The 23998-nt window shown below is 37.9% G+C and overlaps 3 protein-coding genes across 4 annotated transcripts; 1 reads left to right on the top strand and 2 right to left on the bottom strand.

Moving 5' to 3' along the window:
• Positions 1-1185: 1185 nt before the first annotated feature.
• On the bottom strand, positions 1186-3126 carry LOC109042649 (uncharacterized). The gene has a single exon (XM_019059527.2). The coding sequence runs from the start codon at positions 3124-3126 to the stop codon at positions 1186-1188; it is 1941 nt and encodes a 646-aa protein (XP_018915072.2).
• A 949-nt stretch (positions 3127-4075) lies between these two features.
• LOC109042814 (uncharacterized) lies at positions 4076-16268 on the bottom strand. 2 transcript variants are annotated; one of them, XM_072306026.1, is made up of 5 exons: positions 14354-16268; positions 7810-9046; positions 7136-7341; positions 5774-5936; positions 4076-4667 (listed from the first exon to the last, which is right to left on the bottom strand). In XM_072306026.1, the coding sequence occupies exons 1-5, from the start codon at positions 14537-14539 to the stop codon at positions 4210-4212; spliced, it is 2250 nt and encodes a 749-aa protein (XP_072162127.1). In that variant the 5' UTR covers positions 14540-16268; the 3' UTR covers positions 4076-4209. The 2 variants fall into 2 exon arrangements, with proteins under 2 accessions (XP_072162127.1, XP_072162128.1); XM_072306027.1 differs by lacking the exon at positions 14354-16268 and adding an exon at positions 11041-11639.
• Positions 16269-21265: 4997 nt separating this feature from the next.
• LOC140225976 (uncharacterized) lies at positions 21266-22476 on the top strand. The gene has a single exon (XM_072306025.1). It carries the CDS (start codon positions 21293-21295, stop codon positions 22397-22399), a length of 1107 nt encoding a protein of 368 aa, XP_072162126.1. The 5' UTR covers positions 21266-21292; the 3' UTR covers positions 22400-22476.
• The last annotated feature ends 1522 nt before the right edge of the window (positions 22477-23998 follow it).

Genomic DNA, 23998 nt, shown 5'->3' with positions numbered 1-23998 from the left:
CCTAATCCTCAATTAATGAAAAAAGCAGATTTAGCAACGCCAGATGCTGATTTAGCACTTCAGATTTCCTGAACCTCTATTAATAAAAAAATGCAGGTTTGGTAACGCCAGATGCAGACTTAGCATTACAGAATTCCTAAACCACCAAGTGGAGACATGCTGTCCTGACAATCTTGGTATCCGACCTTGCACCATAGAATGGAGTTCCATCAAGGTCCTGTGATCTCTTGCTTTAACACTCCTATTACCTGTCAAATTTCACGGAAGTTACGATAATGCCTCTGGTTTTGCCTTAAACTTTCAAAGACACAGCTATCAAAGTTGAGACCATACCACTGCAAATGTGACCAATCGCAGAGGAACCCACTTCACTGATTAAGAAGTAGACGGTCATTAAGTTTGGTAGCTTAGTTACGAGCAAATTTCGGACGAAACCTAAGGCATTATCGTATAACTTCCACAAAATTGGACAGGAAATAGGAGTGTCAAGAGATCCCAGGATCCTGAGGGAACTCCATTCCATAGTCCAAGTTCAGAAACCAAGATTGCCTGTCCAATAATTATGTCTCTACAACTGTGGCGAAGTGTAACAGGAAACAGAATAGTTAATCATAAATCTCAAACCTAACAGAAAACTCCGATATAAACTCTGAACTTCAAAATTGCTGCTTCAGCTAAAATTGAGTGACTTTTTTTAACTAGGTACTTTTGATCCTACTGTAAGCATTATTATTTTTCTGTAATCTTCAAAGTCATCAAATTGGAGTTGGACTGGAGTTTTCTTCAATTACTTGTGGTGATTCGGATTGGGAGTAAAAATCTGAGATTCCCCACATTGCAGTAGTATACACGAATGAATGAGATTCCCCACCATTGCAGCTTTCCTTCTATTGCTAACATAGAAGATTGTTTCTTTTAAGAAGGCAGGAAGATCAATTTAACAAAGAATATTATGTTTTTCCTTTACTATTATTCAAATAATAATGAATATAAATCATAAAATTAACCAATATACTTAATAATACAAAATTTATTAATACATAAATATTTCCAAAAATATTTTACAATTATTATCAATAGAGCACTGTTCCAGCATGACAAATTCTGGTCTTCTGCACCTATATTGGTTGTTATTACAACTCGAGGCAGTTAACCTACAATAATTATCTTGTATGAATGTATGAATTAAGAGTTAAAAAGTAAAGAGACATAGTACAAATTGCTGTCAGGTAGCATTGCTGGTGCCGCAGCATTGTGTGGGCGAAAGTCATGAAGCTCATCTTGACTGCACACAGAGTAAGAGTCAACGATAATAAGTCTAAATGAATAAAATTTTTCACTGAAAGCTAAAGTCTGGAAGTTTTTCAGAAGAAAATAAACTTTCCCAGCAGCGCTTACAAAAATGTTCTGAATAAGACCAAAAATTGGAAAACTTGTTTCCTCATCTATAGCTAAATACAGTGTCATGCCAATGCAATACTTTGTTCCGTGGAGTTGAACCCAGTTGGTTCGAATAGTACTTCTCTCTCTTAAAATTTCTGGAAAGGAAGTTGTAAAAATGTATTTGTCTAGTTCTGCAAAAAAAGTGTCATAGTCTTTGCGTGTTCTATTTCTATTTGGTCCCGCTAGGAATCTTTTTTTAGCATACTCATTTTTTAGGAGATTACGACCAAATTTCATCATAACTTTGTTAGCAATTGTTAGACAGATATTTTTGCGGGAGGTTACACTATTCGAAACGCATTTGACAGGGCCATGCCCCCTTTCGTATCCTTCAACTGAAAAATGAATTAGAGGCCCAAATTTAGCAATTAAACGTGGGTAATGGACAAGATTGTGAAATTTGAATGGCAAGGCTTTTTTCGTCAGGTGTACATAAAGTCTATTGTGCTCTTGCACATAAAGTGCTAGCAGCTCATAAGATTTGGTGCTGAATGACGGACTTAAGGCCAAGTCTACAATTCTCCGTAATGCAAGGTAGAGCTCCCAGACGTTGTCATCAGGGGGAACTAATTCTCCTATCAAGAGACCAAGGAATTTAAGAAGACACGCCGTTTCACATCCAGATAGTCTTAATTTCTTTTTCTTCTTAAAATCAAGCGGGAGTGGAGGAGGCTTGTTAGGAATGTCTGAAGACCCAAAATCAAAAACTTCCAGCCTATGATTAAAAGTAGCTACAGAAAATCTTTCAGCTGTGAAAATGTAATATTGGAGTAAGAAATAGAGGTCGTACTGCGCCACGCCTTCAAAAATATCATGAAAAACGTCGACCAAACAATTATCAACTATGTGAAAATTCTTGACGCTGTTAAATACACATTCTTCCTTAATACCATTTTTAGTGGGATCTTGTAAATTAACCCCTGCCCTGTAATTTTCTTTTGTTCTCAGTAAAGTAGGATCTTCCTTGGACATGGTCCGACGTGTATTTCTGTTAGCTAGACAGATACGACAGCAGAACTCACTTTTTGAAAAACTTTGACAAAACCCACCCAAAGTATTGAGTCCAAGATTATCTCCGCAAAGAGCACAAAATTGAAAGAAAATTCTGATATTGTGATTCTCAAGAGTGACAGTGATTCCAGTTTCGGCAAGATAATTTAGTTCGGCAATTAAATCTTTAAACACAGTTTTTAAATTGAAATATTTCAAATTAAAGGAATGAGTCAAATAAGCTAGGAAAACATAATTCAGTGAAGATTTAACTTCACGAACAAAACAAGGAATTGAAAAATAAGTTGCGTTGACTTTGTTTTTGCCAGCATGACTGCCCAGAGGATTTCCTACTTCTAGGTCATCATTAAATATTTCCAAAGGCAGAGTGATACCTGTTTCTTCGTCAGATGTACGAGTGTTAATCCAACACTGACTCTGCACAAAATTTGAAATTACATTATCATCATTATCTAATTTTTGCAAATATTTCATGACACCTTCAAGAACACCTTCTTGCTGGAAGAGTAACGTTAAAACCTTCCTCATTGGGATGAAAACATACGTCCCTTTGACGGAAATTCTACGGAATTTATCTTTTACCTTGGTTCTTTTAGTGATGGTGATTCTGCCAATATCTTTAACCACAGGTGGAATAAATACACCTTGTTCTTGTAAGGTCTTTTTTACCATATATTTGGTATTCCAATTTTGAAAAGTACTTTCTACCCATTTAAAATTCTCCTCCATTTGCAAGATGGTATCTTGAGTTGTATATTTTTCGTCTTTTACAGAAAGAAACGCAAGTTCTTCAGTATACAAACTGTTAATGCCTTTTACAAGGTTTACTGTGGATTTGACTATATCCTCGGCATGTGAAAATGGAAGAGATAGGCTACTGTATAGCGAGATACAAAAATCAGTGACAGAGTCCTGTATTATTTCCTTGACTACACCATTGCCAGATTGGGGGGCATTACATATTATATCAGCTATTACAGGGGACACTACAATTTTTCCAGGAATGGAGGTATCCATCTGACTGCTACATCCGTTTTCTAATGTAGTGCCTAAATTTTCGGTACAATTGTTATTAATGAATGCTTCAGATTCTTGGATGGCGCTTTCTTTACAGAAATCGTCACCATGAGTTTTATTAAAATGATTAGTAAAGTAACGTCGATTAGTGAAAGATCTTTTACACGTCTTGTAAGTGCATACTATGGGATGAAATGATTTCATTCTGTGAGCACTGCTAAAATGATCAAGGAGATCAGATAGACAATAAAAAACACAGTTGCATCCACGTTGAAAACAAGAAATTGAGTTGGCGTTAATTGACGTTGAGTTCATTTTGACAAAAATATTACAAAATAATACTACTTGAAAATGAAAAAGAATAAAGACTATAAAAAAGAAAAATAACTAAGCAAGTCTTTCAGTTCTGCATTCGAGGAAAAATTGTAGACACATGTTCCCAGAAAGTGACTGTCAGTTAGTCCTGACCTGCAATAATATTATAATATAATATAATATAATAATATATATAATATACTAATAATTAATATATATGTTATATATTATTTTATAATATTATAATATTATTATTAGAGTGTTTAGCATCGAAAAAATTCCAATAAAATCCACGAAAATCTATCTATGTTCCTTGTCACTTGGCTGTCACTTTGACTGTCATTTGGTAGTGGATCTGTAATAATATAAAGAGTTTAGCATTGAACAAATTCCAACGAAATCCAAGAGAACCTACTTATTTGTCTAAAATTTGAGGTCTTTTTTCAGCTGCTTGAGGCTTGGATACAGCAGCTCAGCATTTGAGGAAAAATTATAAACATAAGTTTTTAAGAAGTGCCACGTTAAGAGGCTATCGCTAGGCACTGGGACCTGCAATAATACGAAGAGCTTCATACATACGTCGATACATTTGAGAGCCGAAGGACAGTCGTAGTGGATGTCTTTCAAAATTACTTTATGTAGCCAATTGTTTGGTGAGGGAGGTGTGATTACAACTGCTGTTGGGAGGACTTCGATGCCATGGAGTTGAAGCTTGGCATTTCTTCTCTCTACTTTTTCCTTTGCCTCATCTTCTGAGGTAGCAAATATGAAGAATCCGTCCTTGGCTTCAATTTTCGATGGCCTCCACTTCTTTTTCACCGTTACTGTGGGTGAAATTATAGCCAGTAATGAAAGGGCATGCAAAGTCAAAATCTTGTCATCTAAAAAAAAAGAGAGAAAATGCGTTACAAAATGTATACCTACAATGAAACACTAAAAAATTTCAATAGATGCATGGATTTCTTTTTCAGCTCCTCCTCCTTTTTCTTCCTCAGTTTTTAGTTTGGTGCACAGAAAAAATAGGAAAATGAATCTACCGGAGCTAAACACTCTCTCTCCTTTACTCTTAGACTGTTACTCATTAGAGTTCAAATTGATAAAGCTACTGAGAATTTTTGGTAATTATTTGGCCTTGCTTTTCCCGCAGAATAGTGTGGACCCAGCACTTTTCTACCACTTTGAAAAAAATAGGTTGTTGCATATGACTAACTTGGTCTGGTTAAAAGACAGATAGTTACAGAAGCCAAAAATAATAAATAGATTGCCCTGATCATTAACTAATATAACTAGGTTCCTTCTCCTAATTCGACAAAAGTGTTGCCTTTTAAGAATACAGGGTGTCCGGAAAAAAACGTACTAAACTTTCAGAATCGATTTTTCAGCTCATATTATGACTTTTTTCTCCGTACACATATGCCTGAAAACGCTTCATGAGTGAGCTATGTGCTTCTAAAGTTGCCATTTTTATCCTTTAAAATTGATGCATCTCCTCGTTATTTAGTTGTAAGGAGCTGAAGCTTTGAGCAAGGGCATATTTTTTAGCGTACTGTTCATTTTTTGTGTTTTCAAGGACATAAGTCTTCGGAAAATGACGTTACGGGCGCTCCCGGATATTAAAATTGCGATAAATTTTAGGGTAGGTGATATTTAGAAAAACAGATTACGGCACGTGAAAGACCGTCAACAATTAGAGCTACCAAATAATGCACAAAATTTTCCAAAACGCGTCATTTCGACGCAACAGAGCTGTGAAAAAGTTCCAGATTTTCGAGAATCCTTGCTGGATAGGCAATTTTTACTGCAGGGACTGTAAGAAAATTTCCTTCAGAGCAAAGGGCTTTGAAAATTCCGAAGCTGTCTCGACGGATCTTGGCCAGGCTCCTTGCTCCGTAGGAAGTTTTCCCTGATATCTCAAAATACCTAGAATGGAGTTAGGTATCTTTTGACTCTGGGGTACTGATGTACCTAGCAAATAAAGCAGACTTACTAAAACAGTCGAGATCAATGTTAAAGGATTTCAGAGTGAGCATGAAGTCCTTCCGGAAACACTGTCTCTTCGCAAAGTTAATAATTGATTCCCGCAGAAGATCCCATTTCTGGAATAACAAGTTTCCTTTTCCAGGGTGAACAATATCGAAATCGTGGTCAATCTGTAAGGAAACAATTAAGGGATTAAAATCCAAACTCATCAGAAATTGCCCTTGCTAAAACGACCGTCATCCACTTTAGACGCTTTTTCGTTTTAGATGCTACAGCTTTCATTAGCTGCTATTATTAGGACTGTTATTACTCATTTGTTTAATTTAGGAGGGGGCCACAAGGACCGCTGCCCGTGGTGGCGAATTTTGCAATTTTTTTTAAATGTAGGTATATAAAAAAAAAAAAAAAAAAAATACAAACGGGAAAAGGCGACAAAATCTTTCATTTCCTGTAAGTATTGTAATTTCTAATTTTGTCGTTTTGCGGTGATACCAAAGACAGCACAACCAAGTAGTTGAGTTATGAGAGAAACCAAACACGCGATTCGGCCTGGAGCGGTGCGGCGCAGAGAGCAATGATGACGAGGACTTGAGATGAAAAGAAGAAGCCCTCGGCGCGACGGTCGGCATGTAACACATATTAGCGCCTACAAGACTGCATGAATACTTCACGCATAGCGTCAAACACAGTGCGTACAGCAGCGGTCGGCGTGAAAGGCATAGCGCCTACAAGACTGAAGGAATACTTCACGCATTGCGCCAAACATAGTGCGATCAGCGCTGCGCGGCGATGGAAGTTAAAATTATTGAACCACATTTAAGATTGTTCTTTCATAGGTAATTTTTTCGTTCATTTCTTGTTAATGGAAGGCCTTGTCCACACAGAGATAGGTTTACGGAACTTAACTTTCGCGCCAAGTTCTGTGAATTTTTGCCAGTAGTGTTGACAGGGCTTCCGCAAAAAATGTGTCCAACACGAGTAAACGCGTCTTATGCATCCCTCTCCCTCCGGTACGTTTACTTGATGGTTTTCATTGATGTTTCAAAACGAATGAGAAGGGGGCGACAAAATACAGGCGGCCCATGGGCGGCAAGTAAGTAAACCCGGCCCTGGTAGTACATCTTAAATAAAACTTTATATTCGTTTTTCTCAAAACGCGGTTCCCAGCCATTTAGGCCCTTATTCGTGCGGTGTCCTACTGGCTTATAGGATATGAAGTAGAGGGGGCAGTAAGACCCAGTCTGTTTAAAACTTTTTTAGATCCCTCTTTAAAGCAGAAGTAACATTTTAGGAGTGAGTTTTGAAATTGAGTGCATGACAAAGTATAAAATAGCCCTACGCAGTGAAAGTATTCTGAAATTTTACTTACTAATATATATCCATTGGGTTGACTAAGTGAAGGGTAAAGGGCCAAATAGTTATAGATTTCCTTTCCGGGTGTTCTCTGAAATTTAGCTAATCGGTAACTGCAAGAAATTTGAATAAACTTGACGACCGTTTCCTGAGGCTCAGTATTACTTTGAAGCCATGCATCCGCCGTTTCAATCTCTGGATTTACAGCAAGTTCATTGTTGTCTGAAACAAATGAAGTGAGTTACGATTTCAGTAAATAAAAACCGGTATATTCTTGTTGATTGCCTCCGAATTTCGAACAACGGTAATCTTTCTTTTTTTTCTTTCAAATTTTCATCAGCACAGTGGCATAGGCACACATTTTTCATGGGAAGGGAGGTCGAAACGGTTAAAAATTTCTCAACAGGGGAGGAGGAAGGGATTCAAAGGTATGAAATTCTTGAGGATCAAAAAAATCATGATGGATTAGAGCGAAATTTTCCCAGTCAAGGGGGGAGAAGATCCTCTCACCCCCTACAGATTACTTTTCTGCATCAGACTATAAATTTGACGAAACAATTTATTCATGGACATGATGATTTCTAATTATTTGGTAAGTCTATAATAACGTGAAGGTGGTCGGAACAACATGATAAAATTTCTTGAGTGTACCCTGAAGTTCAGAAAAAAACATGCTCATTTCATACATACCCTCAGAATTTGTGGACTCCTCTTTCTTCTTAGAGAAGCATCTTCCCATGATTAGACCTTCAGCCCGGAAGTCAGTACGTAACTTTTTGTACTTGTCATAAAGCTTGCCTCGGGCATTGTGAGCATTTCCACTGGCATCTCGAAAGTACGCAGTATAATAAGTGCTCTTTTCCTCTGTCGGAAAAATTTTACAGATAGCTGATGCAATTTCCTCGAATCTTTCAGGCTGAACTGACTTTGAAGGGTCCTTCTCCAATTCTTCTTCCATTATTTTTTTAACCAATTTGCTCCTTTTCGTCATGGAGAGACTTCCGGTCTTGTCGAACCACGACAGTATCAACTGTCCTTCTCGAGTCTCATTCAGGAGAGCAGTTACCCAATCAGTACGAGCAGGAGTTGAATTGTTAGAGGGTTGAACCAATGGGGTGCCACCAGCATGAGTTGAATTGATAGATGAATGGGCAAAAGGACTGTCACCAACACTGGTTGAATTGTTAGAGGAATGGGCAAAAAGACTGTCACCGTTACGAGTGGAATTGTCAGAAGAATGGGCTAAAAGACTGTCACCGTTACGGTTGGAATTGTCAGAAGAATGGGCAAGAACGCTTTCCGATGATAAGGCAATTCTTTTAAAGCCGGACTCATTACTAGGAACAGAAGTGCGGTTTGAAGTCTGAAACTCCAAGTTGGAGTTTTTACCGTTGAGACTTGTTGAGGGAGCTGATATTTCAGGTTGAAGGTTGGGAGAAGTAGAAGAAGAATTTTTCAGTGAGATATTTTTAGAGTTTACATTTTCATTATTCGGTAAAATTTGGGTCTTTCCAGATATTTTCGTGAATCTCGGAGTCTTTAAACCCAAAATAGACTCTATACTTCTGAAACTTGTTGAGAAAGCTGATGTTTCTGATTGAGGGTTGGGAGAAGTCAAAAAAGAATCATCCTGTACGCCATTTTCAGAGTTAATGTTTTCATTATTCTGTAAAATTTGGGGCGTCTCAGAAATTACTATGAATTGGGTCTTTGCGGGCTTGGGTTTGGGCGTGGAGGTGGCGAAAGAAGAGCAAGGGAGAACAACTTTGCTTTTAGATTGGGATGCCACTTCAGTTGGGCGGGAGGTTGGAGGGTTCATTGGAGAAGAACCGTTGCAGATATCGAGAGACGATGGCGGACGTGGCTTCGACTGATGAAGGTATAATCTTCTGGAGACATTGCTTTTAAGAGCAGCTTTTTCAGGCAACTGAAAATTAGAATAGGAAGGAATAAGGAACGTGGATAAGGAAACTAAGTATGGGTAGGTACTACTGATTACCACTGGCATCAAAAATAGGTAATTACTAAATTTTACTCAATTTTTTGGTCACTGCACATTCACAAGTAAAAAAAGTAACATAAAATTGTTTCCACACTCCCTGATTTTGAATAATTTTGGTGGAATATTTACCCTTGACAGGAAGCTTAAATGGATCACATTTAGCAGAAGAGAACCAACGCGATAACAGTGTTTTCAAAATTGAGCAACTTCTCCGTTGCTTTGAAAAATACTAGATGTGTTCCGAGATGAAATTTACACAATCCTTTTCTTTTAAAATGGAGATTTTTTTGGGAAAAAAACCAGTTGTTATTCTATGAATTTTCTCAGTTGAATATGGAGACGCGCCATTTTTCCAACACTGTAATAGCATTGGTTCCCTTCTGCTATATGTGCCATCCAAATACCTGAGAGTGAAAAATTGATTTTTTTTTTCCAGTCATTCTCAACTGAATTCAAAAGTTTCAAAATGGATTCAAGGTTGCCACCAAAGCCTCTTTTCATTCAAAATGATAAATGAATCTGCAAAGGCTACCTTTGGAGGAAGGGGGAAGGGGGGGGGGGGTCCTTCTCACTTAAACCTATATGAGCTTGGACATACAGTTTACAATGTGAGCTGAGTGACAAGGATTCCAATGAGTTTTAGAAACATCAATGAGGTAGCGAAGGAAATTCAAATGGTGAGATGAAATGACTCTTTAATGTGCCTGCATATTGTAAAAGTAAAAGCATGAAAAACTAAAATGATATTTTCCACACTTAAAGGCAATAGGTTCTGTAAGTACATAGACGTACTTAGTCCAAGAGCTAGAAAATATCAGGAGCTTGATCAAGAGCATAATTTTCATTGCGAGCGAAATTTGCAAAAGAATTCTAGAATATACCGCACAACTATTAACAGTTGAAAAGACAAACAGACGCTAAAGAGAAAAAAGGCTTCATACTTCCTTAAATGACACTCTTCATTGCATCGGAGGGAACCCAGCTCCAAAATAAAATAACCTATTTCATCACCGAAGTCAATTTATTGAAGCGCTTTAAAAGATTATTTAGCCTCCTCCACGTCCACCTCTTAAAACCCATTCCTTGCTATTTCCTGCTTAGGTATGTTTTTCATAATGTAAACAATGTAAGTAAAGGCTTCTTGCTTGCTCAGGGCGCAGTTCAACTAATTCATGAGATAGAGCTCTCTCATCGTACGTTGAGACAAATGTCAATTTCTGATAAGCCCCTAATGGACTGATTTAGCGACTACGTCATTTGATATGATATCAAACTTATTGACTGTTCAGTGGTCCAAAAAAAACATCGCTTACCACCTTATCACAAATGTAGGTGTTGAGTAGTTCAGTCTGCAAATAGTCCAGAACAGTTTACTTTGACAATGCACCCCTTGTCGTAATCGCTCTATGGTAATGAAATGAATCAACATGTTTATTGCACTCAAAATATCTTGTGCTTAGCCATGAGTCATTGATTGATTCATGACTTGTTAATGATAAATTCGTAATTAATTAGTGTCCACTCCAAATGAGTATTCGTGCTATTAAATAACTGCGTTGGAGGATCTACCAGCTCGACTCTTGCATTTGCTCTCAATGCAAAACTGACGTCAAACGATCTCCTGACGCCATTTTAAAGTGCGTAAACTTGATTAGCTTCGACTCTACCACAATTTGCTTCCACAGACTTTAGAAATAAAGTTATGTTCCATTGATATGGCTTGAGCCATTACAAAACAGATTGTGTCAAATATCTGAGATTATCGCAAGAATGACGTAGCCGCTGAACCAGTCTAAGTATTTCTACCTATCGCTGACGGGTCTTCAAAGGTATAGATAGGACTGATAAGGTGCAAGTTGTAAAGAAAAGTAACCAAACAGTATCTGATAGGTTCACTTAGGCAGTGTAACATAACTCACCAACTTGCTTTGGTTCCTCCCCAGATGAGATGATGGAATAGCATTGCTTCAGCATAAGAGTCAGCATTCTTCATAAAAAGTGTGCTCCAAGGAGGGATATCCATGCACCACAGACATCACTATTTTAAGTATTAGAAATTGCACCACCACTTCTTATTAGAGATGCTCAAGGGACCAAGATTAAATAGCTCATTTTCAGAAAAAATGTGCCAGTACAAAAAATATGGGAGGAATAATTAAATCACTTAATGTCGATGTCGAATACAAACATAGAATACAAAATAAAATATAGGTCAGATTCCGATGATCCCAGTTGATGAGGCGGACAAGTTAATTACTGCAGAGATCAGCGCACAACACTCTCAGCCCAGTGAAGATACACAGAAAGAAATGAAACAAGGCGGCATAGAGGTGAATCATTGATACCGGTTGATACTCTCGGAGATGAGGAATATTGCCTCATATTTTTACGCTGCTTCAAAGAAAGCAGGTGGAGAAAAACTCTGAACTTTACGATGCTAAACCAGAGGGTCAAAAATGAAATGAACTAAACTAACCCAAAAATCCAAGCATGTTTATGTTTATCAAAGCATAAAATATCATCCATCTGCACAGGCAATACCCATTGACCCTAGGTGTGCCACAATTTTGACTGTGAGCATGACCTTGAAAGATCTTTCTTATTAGAGTCCCTTTATACCCAGAGTTAAGACAACTCGATTATCAGCTGACTGACAGCCGGCCTTGGCTGGCCATGGAGGCCGAAACGATGCACCCAAACGAACGATATTGAGGGATAAGGATCAGGAATCCTGCGATGTCTGTCACACAAAAACAACAACATCAACAAATTGATCAATTAAAAAGAAAATGAGATTGGTTTGTGAATAATTTCTTATTCTCTTTTCATTTAGGACCGATGGAAATGACAATTTACTCTTGATAAACCACAATTAGGTGATATTTTCATTATTCTTGTTCACATTCGAGGTACCGCCATCTTGGTGCACTCGTTTCGGCCTCCATGAGCGAGAACCAATCAGAATTGGATTTTTTTTTAGGCCACTTTCAGCCGAACCAAAAGTGATGTTGTCTTAACTCTGGGTATAAAGGGACTCTATTTCTTATTAACCATGTCATCATTTTTCGTCATGAATCTCGTTTTTGTAATCTTTGCTCGGCTTGGAACCACGGGAATGACTGACCTGTGTGGATTGGTCTTGGTGACGACATGCCTGTAGTATGCACTTCCTAACCTTCTGTACATATACCTGCAGTCCTGACCTGAAGTTGAGTTCACACGACAATCTAAGTTGGAGCATCATGGTTGGAGCTTATTACAGAAGCTTTGATCCATCATTACCTCATAAGCAGTACAAACCATCTATCAGCTATCCCACAAGAAAGTAAGCATTCTTGCCGCAACTTTCAGTTATCAATCGAAAGCTGGCCCACGGGATTTGGGTCTAAACTACTAAAAATTGTCTCCCAGGTGGGTTACGTTTTAGGAAATAGTTTTTGTGGCTGAAATACAAGCCAGTGATAGGCAAAATTTGGTCCTCATCTTATATTGTATGTCAGCCGTAAAGGATCACCATCATCAGCGCATTATCAAGTGCTGTTAAACGTGCCTTAATTAGAACACTTTTAACCCTCTGTTTTATCATTGTGAAGTTGAGAGTTTTCCTTCTTATGCTTTCTTTAAAGTAGTGTATGTAGAAACCTAGGCACGATGATTAAATATTAATTTTTCTTATAGCTGGAGTATCAATGATTCACTGTGATGCAACGCTGAATCAGCTAGTGTAAAGAGGTGCAGTTCGGTGTCGTATACTGCAATTCATCCGATTTCTTTATATTTTATCCAGGCTGAAATCGTTGATATCTGCAGTAATAACTTGTCTGCCTCATCATCCGGGCGCATTGGAATCTGACCTATATTGTATTCGACCCACAGTCCGTCTGTCTCCTGTCATCGTGGCAATTTCTTAATTATTTAGAAAGGCCTAGACAGGGGATTAACGGCGATTTCTCAGCATCAATTATCTAACGTAATCTATGGAATCGTATTTGCGATTGAATCTCACATTAGTGCAATTCACATAACGTATGTGGACTCCACCGAGTAATTTCTAAGTGGTTTAATTTTTCTGCCCAAGTGCTGTGATAGTGATATTTTTGTAAAGCCCATTTTTTCCGAATATGAGCTAGGTATTTAAACTTTGTCCCTTGAGCATCTCTCCTAAGAAGTGGTGGTGTAATATCTAATAAAATAGTGATGACTGTGGTGCGTGATCATCTCTCCTTGGAACATACTTTTAATGCGGAATGCTGATTTTTATACTGACGGCATGCTGTTCCATCATCTTTCCTGGGGAGGAACTGAAGCAAGTGGGTGAGTTATTTACTCATTAATTTTTTAAGTTAGTATCTTACCAGAGGGAAGATTAAAGAGCCTTATATATTCCAGGTTTAGTGGCACAAATACCCCTGTAGCTGTGAGGCCATTCCTGTACCTGTGCAGGTATGGAATTGGAACGCCTGCACATAGTTATGTGACTACACATTGGATTGTCGTGCGACTACTCTAGTTATAGTTGTGCGACTACCCTACTTGTAGTCGTGAGACTAACCTAGACGCAGTCATGCAACTACCCTAGTTGTAGTCATGGCGACTACCTAAGAATGTTCCGATTACATACCCACATAGTCACAGGGGTAGTCAGCGATTCCATCATCTCGCCTGGGGAGGAAATGAAGCAAGTGGGTTTACTTTATTTACTTTTTAATTTTCCAAGTTAGTATCTTACCAAAGGAAAGATTAAAGAGCCTCATATATTCCAGGTTTAGTGGCACAAATACCCCTGTAGCTGTGAGGTCATTCCTGTACCTGTGCGGGTACGTAATTGGAACGCATGCATGTAATTGTGAGACTGCGTATCGGGTTGTCGTGCGACTACCCTACTTGTAGTCAGGCGACTACCTAAAAGTGTTCCAATTATGTACCCACATAGTCACAGCGGGAGTCGTCTTTCTCACCAGGGTGAGGCAATCCTTACATGATAGTTTGGCATACATTGGTGTGAGAGACAGATGTGCCATCTTTTAGCACACATTGGATGAGTCGAGTGTGGTCACTTGTCATAAAAGTGCTCCAGTAATTTCCACCGACACTTTCATACTTTATTTTCTACAAAATTAGTTAATTGTTGATCATGGTCGTAAGGAATGGAAATCTGATAGACAGTCTCACAACCTTGAGTTGAGTTAGGTTTATTAGAAAAAATAATGGATAATTAGGTGCACGACTTACTTTACATTCCTTGTTGGGAGATAATGCGCTAAGGATGGACTCCATTCCATCAGTTGACTGGCAGTCAGAAGTGTCCGTTTCGTCTGAAAAATTTGGATCCTCAAACGAGTCGTCTAGAATTTCCTCTAAGTCCTTCACTACCTCAGCATTTTTCGCCAGGGCGATTAATTTTGCTCCTCGCGTCATAAATTACGTTGAGAAAAATCACTGTTAACATTCACACTAGAGCACTTTCACTGTATCGGCTGGGACACTGGACAGAAGGTCCTTGATTCCGAAAATGAAGTCAGAAGAAGAAGATGCCGGCGTAACTTGTAACTTCATTACTCGTTGAAACTCCCGCGTAATTTAGCATTACAGATTTACTAAACAGCGCGGGCTGCATGGCTAAGTACCAACTTTGTGTAATGGCAACTAATGCTTAGGGATAGAAAATAAACCCAGAAATCTTAAATAGCTCACTTTATTCAATTCTTTCGTTTAATACTTCTGTCATTATGTTGGTTTTTATCGATCGAAACGATTTAAATTAAAATTAGGATCGTCCTAAGGGTTCTTGATTCCGACGATAAAGTTAGAGGGTGTTGGCATTACCTACTTGCTGCAACTCCCGCGTAATTTAGCATTACAGATTTACTAAACAGCGCGGGCTGCGCTGCACGGCTTAGTACCAACTTTGTGTAATGTCAACTACTGCTGAGGGATGGAAAATAATCCCAGAGAGCTTAAATAGCTCACACTATTCAATTCTGCAGTTTATTACCTCTCTCTTTCTGTTAGTTTCTATCGATTGGAACAATTTCAATTAAAATTAGGACCGTCCTAAGGGTTTTTGATTCCGTCGATGAAGTTAGAAGATGCTGGCATTACTTGTTGCAACGTTTCTATAGTTCTACGCAGGGTGGCAAAATTTCATGAAAAATACAATTTTGAAATTTCACGTGAAATATTTCATGTGAAATTTCATGAAAAATACAATTTTGTAATTTCACGTGAAATATTTCATGAAATTTCAGAAATTTATGAAAGATATTGAAAAATATCGGTTCCTTTTCATGTTTCGCAAAATGTAAAATTGTGACTTTCTTCTATTTTTGTGTGTTTGAGTACGGGTTGCATACTCCAGCCCCTGATATATTAGAATGAAATATTTCACAGTCTCGTGAAATTTCATGAAATATTTCACTGAAATTTCCAATCTTTCATTTCTTTCATACATTTCATACCACCCTACGAGACGAAGTCAATAATGCGGGCACGCATGCAGGGCACGCTGTCAGTAATGCCAGCACCTTCTGACATCATCGTCGGAATCAAGAACCCTTTTGACGGCCCTAATTTTAATTTAATGCGTGCCAATTGACAAAAACTAATATAGAAAGGGAAGTAATAAACTAAAGAATTGAATAGTGTGAGTTACTTAAGCTTACTGTGATTATTTTCTGTCTCTGAGTAGTAGTTGATATTACACAAAGTTGGTACTGTGCCGTGCAGCCCGCGCTGCTTAGTAAACCTACAATGCTAAATCAGTATACTCTCATTTTTGAACCTGTAGTATCAGTTGGTAATCTAGCAAAGATCGTAACCTAAATCAGCATTAAGGAATATTGGCTAGTGCAGCATGCATATGTGTGTACAAGAACACCTGTAATGGCTATTCTAGAATACCATACTGCAAATTCAGCATTATATTCCTTACTAAATCAGCAGTCAACAAAGATTTCTAGAACAGTATTTATTTTTTGTCTAAAACAGGTACTAATAATTCTGATTTAGTTTTTAACTTTGGCAATGCACGAAAACGCAAAAGTGCTAAACTACGAATATTTTACCTTCGTATTTTAGCAATCTATAATGGCTGCTTCAACAACGGGCGTGGTTAATTCAGTCACAAAATAAAATGTGAAATTACGAACACATTATTTCCTAATTGAGGATGCCTCACAGTTTTCGCTGAAGGCGATTACAACTGTGGGTACTAAAGCTGTATGGAAAGTGAATGTTTATGAAAGAAGAACATTATCGTGTATTAACTAAAGAATTAAATAATAACAAAGAAATTTATTGGTATACTCACGAAAATAAAAATACACGTGACTTTAGAGTTATGTGCAAAGGCATGTCTCCTCAGACTTCGGAGGAGGATATTTTAGATTCACTTAAGGGAAAAAATTTCAATGTTATCAGTGTAGTCAATATTTTTAAGAAAATCCAACCCGAAAATGGCAAGGGAGGTCCCGTAAAAAAAGAACCTTTATTTTTACATCAAATCACCTTTGCTCAAGGGGAAGACCCCGAAAGAGTATTTAACTTAAAAACTATATGTAATCAAGTGGTTAAAATTGAAGCTTGTAAATCCAAACCTAAGTTAATTATGCAGTGCTACAGATGTCAGGGATTTTCGCATTCGAAAAGCTACTGTCATAAGCCCTGGGCTTGCGTCAAATGCGCAGGTAATCATCCATCCTCTCAATGCACTATTCCTGGATATAACTCGAACCCAAAATGCGCTAACTGCAACGCTGGCCACGTAGCCAGTTTTAGGGATTGCCCTGCTAGGAAAGCTGCTCTTGAGGAGAGATTCCAGAAAAAAAACTGAAATAACTTCACAAGAGAATGCTAAACCTATTAATAAACCCACTGGCGCCAATAACGCCAAAAATTCTTATAAATCTCCAAAGAATTGTAACTTAAAATCCTATGCATCAGTTGCTTCCACCCCTCAAAATGACTTAACACAGGTCATGGACTTATTAAATCAAATTTTTAGTCGTATGACCACTCTTGAAACCAAATTAAATGCTCATGATATTGCTTTGGGCGGATCCTCAACTTCGCACACAAGATGACAAATCCGACTCAGATTTCCTGTAAAGCCAGTAAAAATTTCTTTTTAGATGTTTCAAATGTATCTTTATTAAATAATGCATCTACACTCCGAATAGTTGCGTGGAATGCTAATGGCATTATAAATCATAGAGCACAGATCATACAATTTCTTAATGATTATAATATTGACGTCATGCTTATCTCTGAAACAAGGCTCACAAAAGAATCGTATTTCTCTATTCCTAATTACATTTTTTATCATGCATTGCACCCTGACAACACAGCGCACGCTGGCGCAGGCGTGCTGATAAAACGTAGAATCAAGCATTTCTTAAACGACTCAATTGTAAAGGAAATGTTTCAGTCCGTATCAATCACCATTAGTTTACAACAACAGGATCTAACAATCGCAGTTATATATTCTCCACCTCATCATAATCCCCAAGAGATAGATTACGCTAATCTTATTGATCGACTAGGCACGCGTTTCCTGATAGCCGGAGACTGGAATGCGAAGCACTTTGCCTGGGGATCAAAATCTGTGTATACCAAAGGCAGACATTTATTGAAAGCAATTGACTCGCTTCACGCGAGCATTGCATCACAAGGACGCCCTACGCATTACCCTACAGACCCACTTAAGAACCCCGATGTATTAGATTTTGGAATTTATAAAGGCTTTTCCAAGCAAAATATACATACGTCATTAATAGAAGATGAACTTTCGTCTGACCACATCCCCGTCCACTTTCATTTAGCAGCCTCTCCAATTTTTACAACACCTCCTACTGGACTTATAAATAAAGCCACTGATTGGGAATGTTTTAAGGATTACATTAATGAAAGAATTAAACTTTATGCAGACCCTAAATTAGACACTCCGCAAAAAATCGACTCTGAACTAGAAAATCTTGTTAAAATCATACAGGATGCGGCGAAAAATGCCACCCCTCCCCCTATTCAACACATTAAAGCCGGATATAAAACCCCCCCCTACATCCTCAAAATCATAAAGGAAAAAAGAAAAGCTAGGAAAAGATGGCTGCGCTCCAGAGACCCCGAAGATAAAGCCTATTTTAACTCCATCTCAAGAGAACTAACAAATGAGCTTTGGACTATTAGAAATAATCAACTTGAAAAATTTATTAAAACATTAGATGCCTCACCTGCAACCGACTACTCCCTTTGGAGAGCGATCAGTTACATAAAACGTCCACCACTACATAATGCCCCTTTATTTAATGATAATACAAGGAAATGGGCCAAAACTGACCTCCATAAAGCAAATTTACACGCAACCCACCTCGAAAAAGTATTTAAACCCAATTCACTACCCAATGCTACGAAACGCGATATTCTCCTGCATCTAAATGAAACAGATCTGATAGAAACAGAGCACGAAATACCCCATTTCTCTTTTGGGGAAGTTACCAAATTAATAAGCAAATGCAAAACAAAAAAAGCCCCAGGAAAAGACCAACTTACTGGCCTCATCCTTAAAAAATTACCTGATAAAGCAATTCATAAATTAGTCCAAATTTTTAATGCAATAATCAATCTACAATATGTCCCTAGCAAATTTAAAGAAGCAATAATAATAGTTTTTCATAAAAAAGGCAAACCCGAAAGAAATCCCTCTTCTTATCGTCCAATATCTTTGCTCTCATCCATAGCAAAACTATGGGAAAGACTTTATCTTCCTAGACTATTAAAAGTAATCAATATTAAAAACATACTGCCAGATATTCAATTCGGTTTTAGAGCTAAACACTCTACCATTGAACAAATACATAGAGTAACCAATTTTATTGAAAAAGCCCTTGAAAAAGGAGAATATTGCGTCTCTGCATTCTTAGACGTTGCACAAGCATTTGATAAAGTCTCTCATAAACTCCTTATTAAAATGTTAGCAAATCTTCTCCCTGCTTGTCATGTTAGATTAATCCAATCGTATCTCTCTGACAGAACTTTCCGAGTTAGAGTAGGTGAGGCACTGTCGGACGAAAAACCAATTCTGGCAGGAGTCCCGCAAGGCTCAGTTCTAGGCCCATTGCTATATTTACTGTTTACCTCAGATATTCCCGCTCCAACCAGAAAATCCCTCTTAGGAAAGTATGCTGATGATACTACGTATTTGTCTAGCAATAAAAGTCAGGAATTAGCTACACTTGAACTTGAAGATAACCTTCAAAATTTCTATAACTGGACGAGTGAAAAAGACATCAAACTTAATTGTGCAAAAACTATTTATAAGATATTCTCTAACCGTAGTATCAAGGACATTAACATTATATTCAATAAAGTCCTATTAAAACCTTCAGAAGTGGCCAAGTATTTAGGTATACACCTAGATACTAAGTTAAAGTGGAAGGAACACATAAAAATCAAAAGAGAAGAATGCTTGTTCAAACTTAAAAAATTGTATTGGTTAATAGGTAAAAAATCTAAGTTAAGTATTAGTAATAAGCTTCTATTATATAAACAAATTGTACGACCCACATGGGCATATGGAGCTCAAATCTGGGGGTGTGCAGCACGGTCCAATATAGAAATTTTACAAAGAGTCCAAAATCGTGCTCTGAGACAGATAGTCGGAGCACGATGGTATGAACGTAACTCTGATATCCATAGAGACCTGGGGATGGAGACCGTCTCGCAATTTATAACTAAAGTTGCAACCAACTATGAGAGACGGCTCCATCACCATCCTAACACCGAGGCTTTACTATTACTTGACAACTCAAATGAGTTTAGACGCCTCAAACGGGTGAAACCGTGGGAACTGGCCAGCCCCTTGGTTTGAACCATTAATTTTAATAACCAATTATTTCTAACCATTTAGATAAGTTACAGACTACCCGGTCGTTTGTACTCACACATTTATTTTGAATTTAGAAACAAAGTGTAATAATTTCATTGTGAAAGTTCGCTTAAACACTAATAAAAAAAAAAAAAAAAAAAAACCAGTTCCCAACAGAATGGCTTGAATCAACTATTATTCCAATTGCAAAACCTGGAAAAGATAAGACCAAACCTTCCAGTTATAGGCCAATTTCGCTTACCTCCACCCTTTGTAAACTGTATGAATCTATGATTAATAAGAGACTCATCTACACTCTTAATCAAAAATCTGCTTGGAATAACATCCAGTCTGGAGCTCGGAAAAATCGGTCTACTTACGATCACCTCATTAAAATTCAAAGTACTATTCAGGAGGGTTTTCTTAAAAGATTAGATACATACGCCATTTTCTTTGACATAGAGAAAGCGTATGATACCACTTGGCGATACAACATCCTCAAAAATCTACATAAATGGGGTTTCCGAGGCCACCTTCCTTTTATGATCACAAACTTCTTGAAACGTAGACTTTTTAGAGTAAGAATAGGAAATATCTACTCTGAAATTCACGAATTATTGAATGGAATTCCTCAGGGAAGTGTTTTGAGTTGCACGCTTTTTGCCATTGCAATTGACTCAATCTTAGAATGCATTCCAAAGTCAGTCGAAACATCTCTATTCATGGACGATTTCTGTATTTACTTCAATGTTAAAAACCCTAGAATATCCACAAAACTCTTCCGAATCTGTGTACAAAAACTTCAAGATTGGGCAGACAAAACAGGTTTCAGCTTTTCACCTCAGAAGACAGTTGGAATGATCTTTAGCAGGAAGAAAAAACTACCAAAACCCCCGAAAATTTTTCTCTCTGGTAATCAAATCTTTTTCAAGACAACAGTTACGTACTTAGGACTAATTTTTGATCAAAAAATGACTTGGGCTGACCACATTTCAAATCTTGTGGCTAAATGTAAACGAAGAATGAACATATTAAAGTACCTTTCAAATACAACCTGGGGAAGCGATAGAATCACTCTTCTCACCTTATATAGAAGCCTTATCAGATCAACCATAGATTATGGATGTTTCATCTACCAGAGTGCAGCGGATTTTCATTTGAGAAAATTAGACTCTATTCACACTTCATCACTTCGCATAGTTCTGGGGGCATTTAGAACAAGCCCCTCTCTGTCCATTTGCGCAGAAGCAGGGGAACCACCTCTCTATTGGAGACGCCAAAGACTACTTGCAGGCTATATCGCCAAGGTTATGAGTCTCCCTAATCATCCCACTTATTCTTCTCTTTTTTCCAAACAATTAGAGGATACGGCCACTGTTAAAACTATTTCAAAATGTGTCACTACAATGCTTGATGATTTCAAGTCAAAACATAACATCAAACAGTTGCTAACAACTAGATGTGAAATTCCTCCTTTTCCACCCTGGCTTCAGACTATGATCAATATAGACACCTCTTTAAGCTCTGTCAAGAAAAATGATATTAGTGTCCAACAGCAACAAACTAGTTTTTCCAACTTCCTAGAAAAGTATGATGGTTATAGGCGGCTGTACACGGATGGATCAAAGACAGAAAATGGTGCTGGCTGTGCTTTTGTTGAACTTGAAGAGAATATGTCCTTTTTACAAATTCTCTCTCCTTTGTCTTCTGTTCTAACAACAGAACTCTATGCAATTCTGGAAGCCGTCAAGTACACTAAAACGATAACTTTCTCGCAACCTCAAAAATTTTTGGTAATGTCCGACTCCCTCTCTGGTCTTACAGCCATAGAAAATCAAGGAGATAACCCTCTTCTTTTTGACATTTCTGCTCAACTTCAAAATTCACCACATAACATCATTATGGCTTGGATCCCAGGTCATTCGGGAATCATCGGTAATGAAACAGCGGATATTATTGCCAAATCTTGTTGTAATCCAAATAGTCCCCCTCTACACACACATTTCGTTCCTCCACAAGATTTGAAAAAAGCGCTCCAGTCTCACATCAATGATTCCTGGGAAGACTACTGGATGAACAACGACAAAAACTTACTTCAAAGAAGACCTAAGCCATATGATAACACCTCCTTCAACAAACACCGCACCTGCGAAGTCCAAATTGCAAGACTGCGAATCGGCCATACTTTTTTCTCTCATTCTCATTTAATTTCAAAATCTCCAGTTCCTTTATGCTCTCTTTGTCAACACTCCCCCCTTACAATCGACCATATTTTACTTTCTTGCCCTAAAACCTATGCCACACGTATCAAAATTCGAAGTTCCCTCCCTCTTAATATGCACCCTTTGTGTTCAGATAGTCCAATAGTAGTAACAGAAATTTTAAAACTCTTCAAGAAACTAAATTTAAAAATTTAAAATTGCCTAGTCCCCGACGTAAATAGCCCAGATGCTGATCGTCGTTAAATAAAATTAACTAACTAACTAAATATATATATATATATAATATATATATTATATATATATATATATATATATATATATATTATTGTAAAAACTGGGGCAGATAGTCAAGAATGATGACACGTAATCCTAGTTTAACGGTGGCTTTAGAATCGCGTGAACCAGGGAAGGAAACATGGTGGAGTCATATTCGCTGTGTGACGCGCTTTCAATCCTTCTAGTTGCAATATGTATGCCTACACCCGTGGTCGAATAGTTATCTCGTTATGCCTGCCGTGAATGAAATCATATATCGACGCCTGCAGGTAGAAAAAATTGTTCTAATCTCCGATTGCATCGTCGCACATTTCTACTCATTTTTTATTTTTAATCGATTTTTTTTTAAAAAAAGCTACATAAAGTTTTTTTAGATGTTTCCCAGAAATTTCCGGAGTGATCTAAAATAAAATCACAAAAATATCGACGCGATATTTTTGTTCGTTCTGTTTTCTTTTTTTTTAAACCAAAATTAATTTTACGAAAATCAAGTTTCAGAATTCGCAGAATCTTTTAGTTTAAATATCGTCCGAGTTTCTGAATCGTTGCAATTAAGATACATATTTACCCTTTAATTATTGTGGTACAAACCGGGCAGGGACCGTCAAAATAAATGACGCGTGGTCCTAGTTTTGCGACAATTTTAGCGTCGCGCAAGCCAGGGAAAGAAGCGCGATCGAGTGTCAAGTCATCCTCACAGTATGACGAGCCTTCAATCCGGTTCGCGGCAATGTGCCTATACCCGTAATCGAATAATTATCGCAAATAACTCTCGCCTTGCATTTGGTGCAATGCGAGAAGTATTCATTCAGTCTTGTAGGCGCTGAAATGAGTTTGACGCCGACCGCACCGCGTTTGGCGCGATTATTCGAACTCGCGTTAGAATAATCGCGGCATCAAACAATGGGACGTAAAAGGCCCATGTTGTGTGTCGACGCCGTAAGAGCATTCCAACGTTGCCTCGTTTCTCCCGATAAAATCTTTTTCCTGAGAGAAGTTAGAAGAGTTCTTTATACGTTCGCTTTTTTAGACTGAATGGGCCATTAAACAAGGTGCGCATTTAAGCACGCTGATACATAATTCCTCGCCAGAATTTCACGTAGAATAGGATTCGCGTATCGAAAACTACTGAAATCAACTTCTGGCTAAGATATTAATGTTTGTATTGTCCATTGGTTACGGGAACTTTGAATTACCCGGTCACAAGAAAAAAAAAACCCTACGGTACTAGATTGGGTTCCTCCTGGGAGAAGACGTCCAGCAAACTCGTGGATAGGTGGCATTCAAGATGAAATCACAAGATGCCATTTACCAGATGACCTCTGGATCGATAGGCAAGGATGGCGATTAGGTGTCGCAGAGCGCCCGGGCGCGCTGTAAAGCGACTCGAATGTAAATACCTCGAAACTACTCGAAATAAATACTCGAATTAAATACCTCTAAAATTTGCTCAGGCTCCTTTTTCAGTGGAAATGGGATTAAGTTGTATATCCCCCATAACTGGTTCAGGTAACTAGG

The sequence above is a fragment of the Bemisia tabaci genome, unplaced genomic scaffold (assembly GCF_918797505.1).
Source record: "Bemisia tabaci unplaced genomic scaffold, PGI_BMITA_v3".
Classification (NCBI taxonomy): Eukaryota; Metazoa; Arthropoda; class Insecta; order Hemiptera; family Aleyrodidae; genus Bemisia; species Bemisia tabaci.
This window is presented reverse-complemented; position numbering and strand designations above follow the sequence as displayed.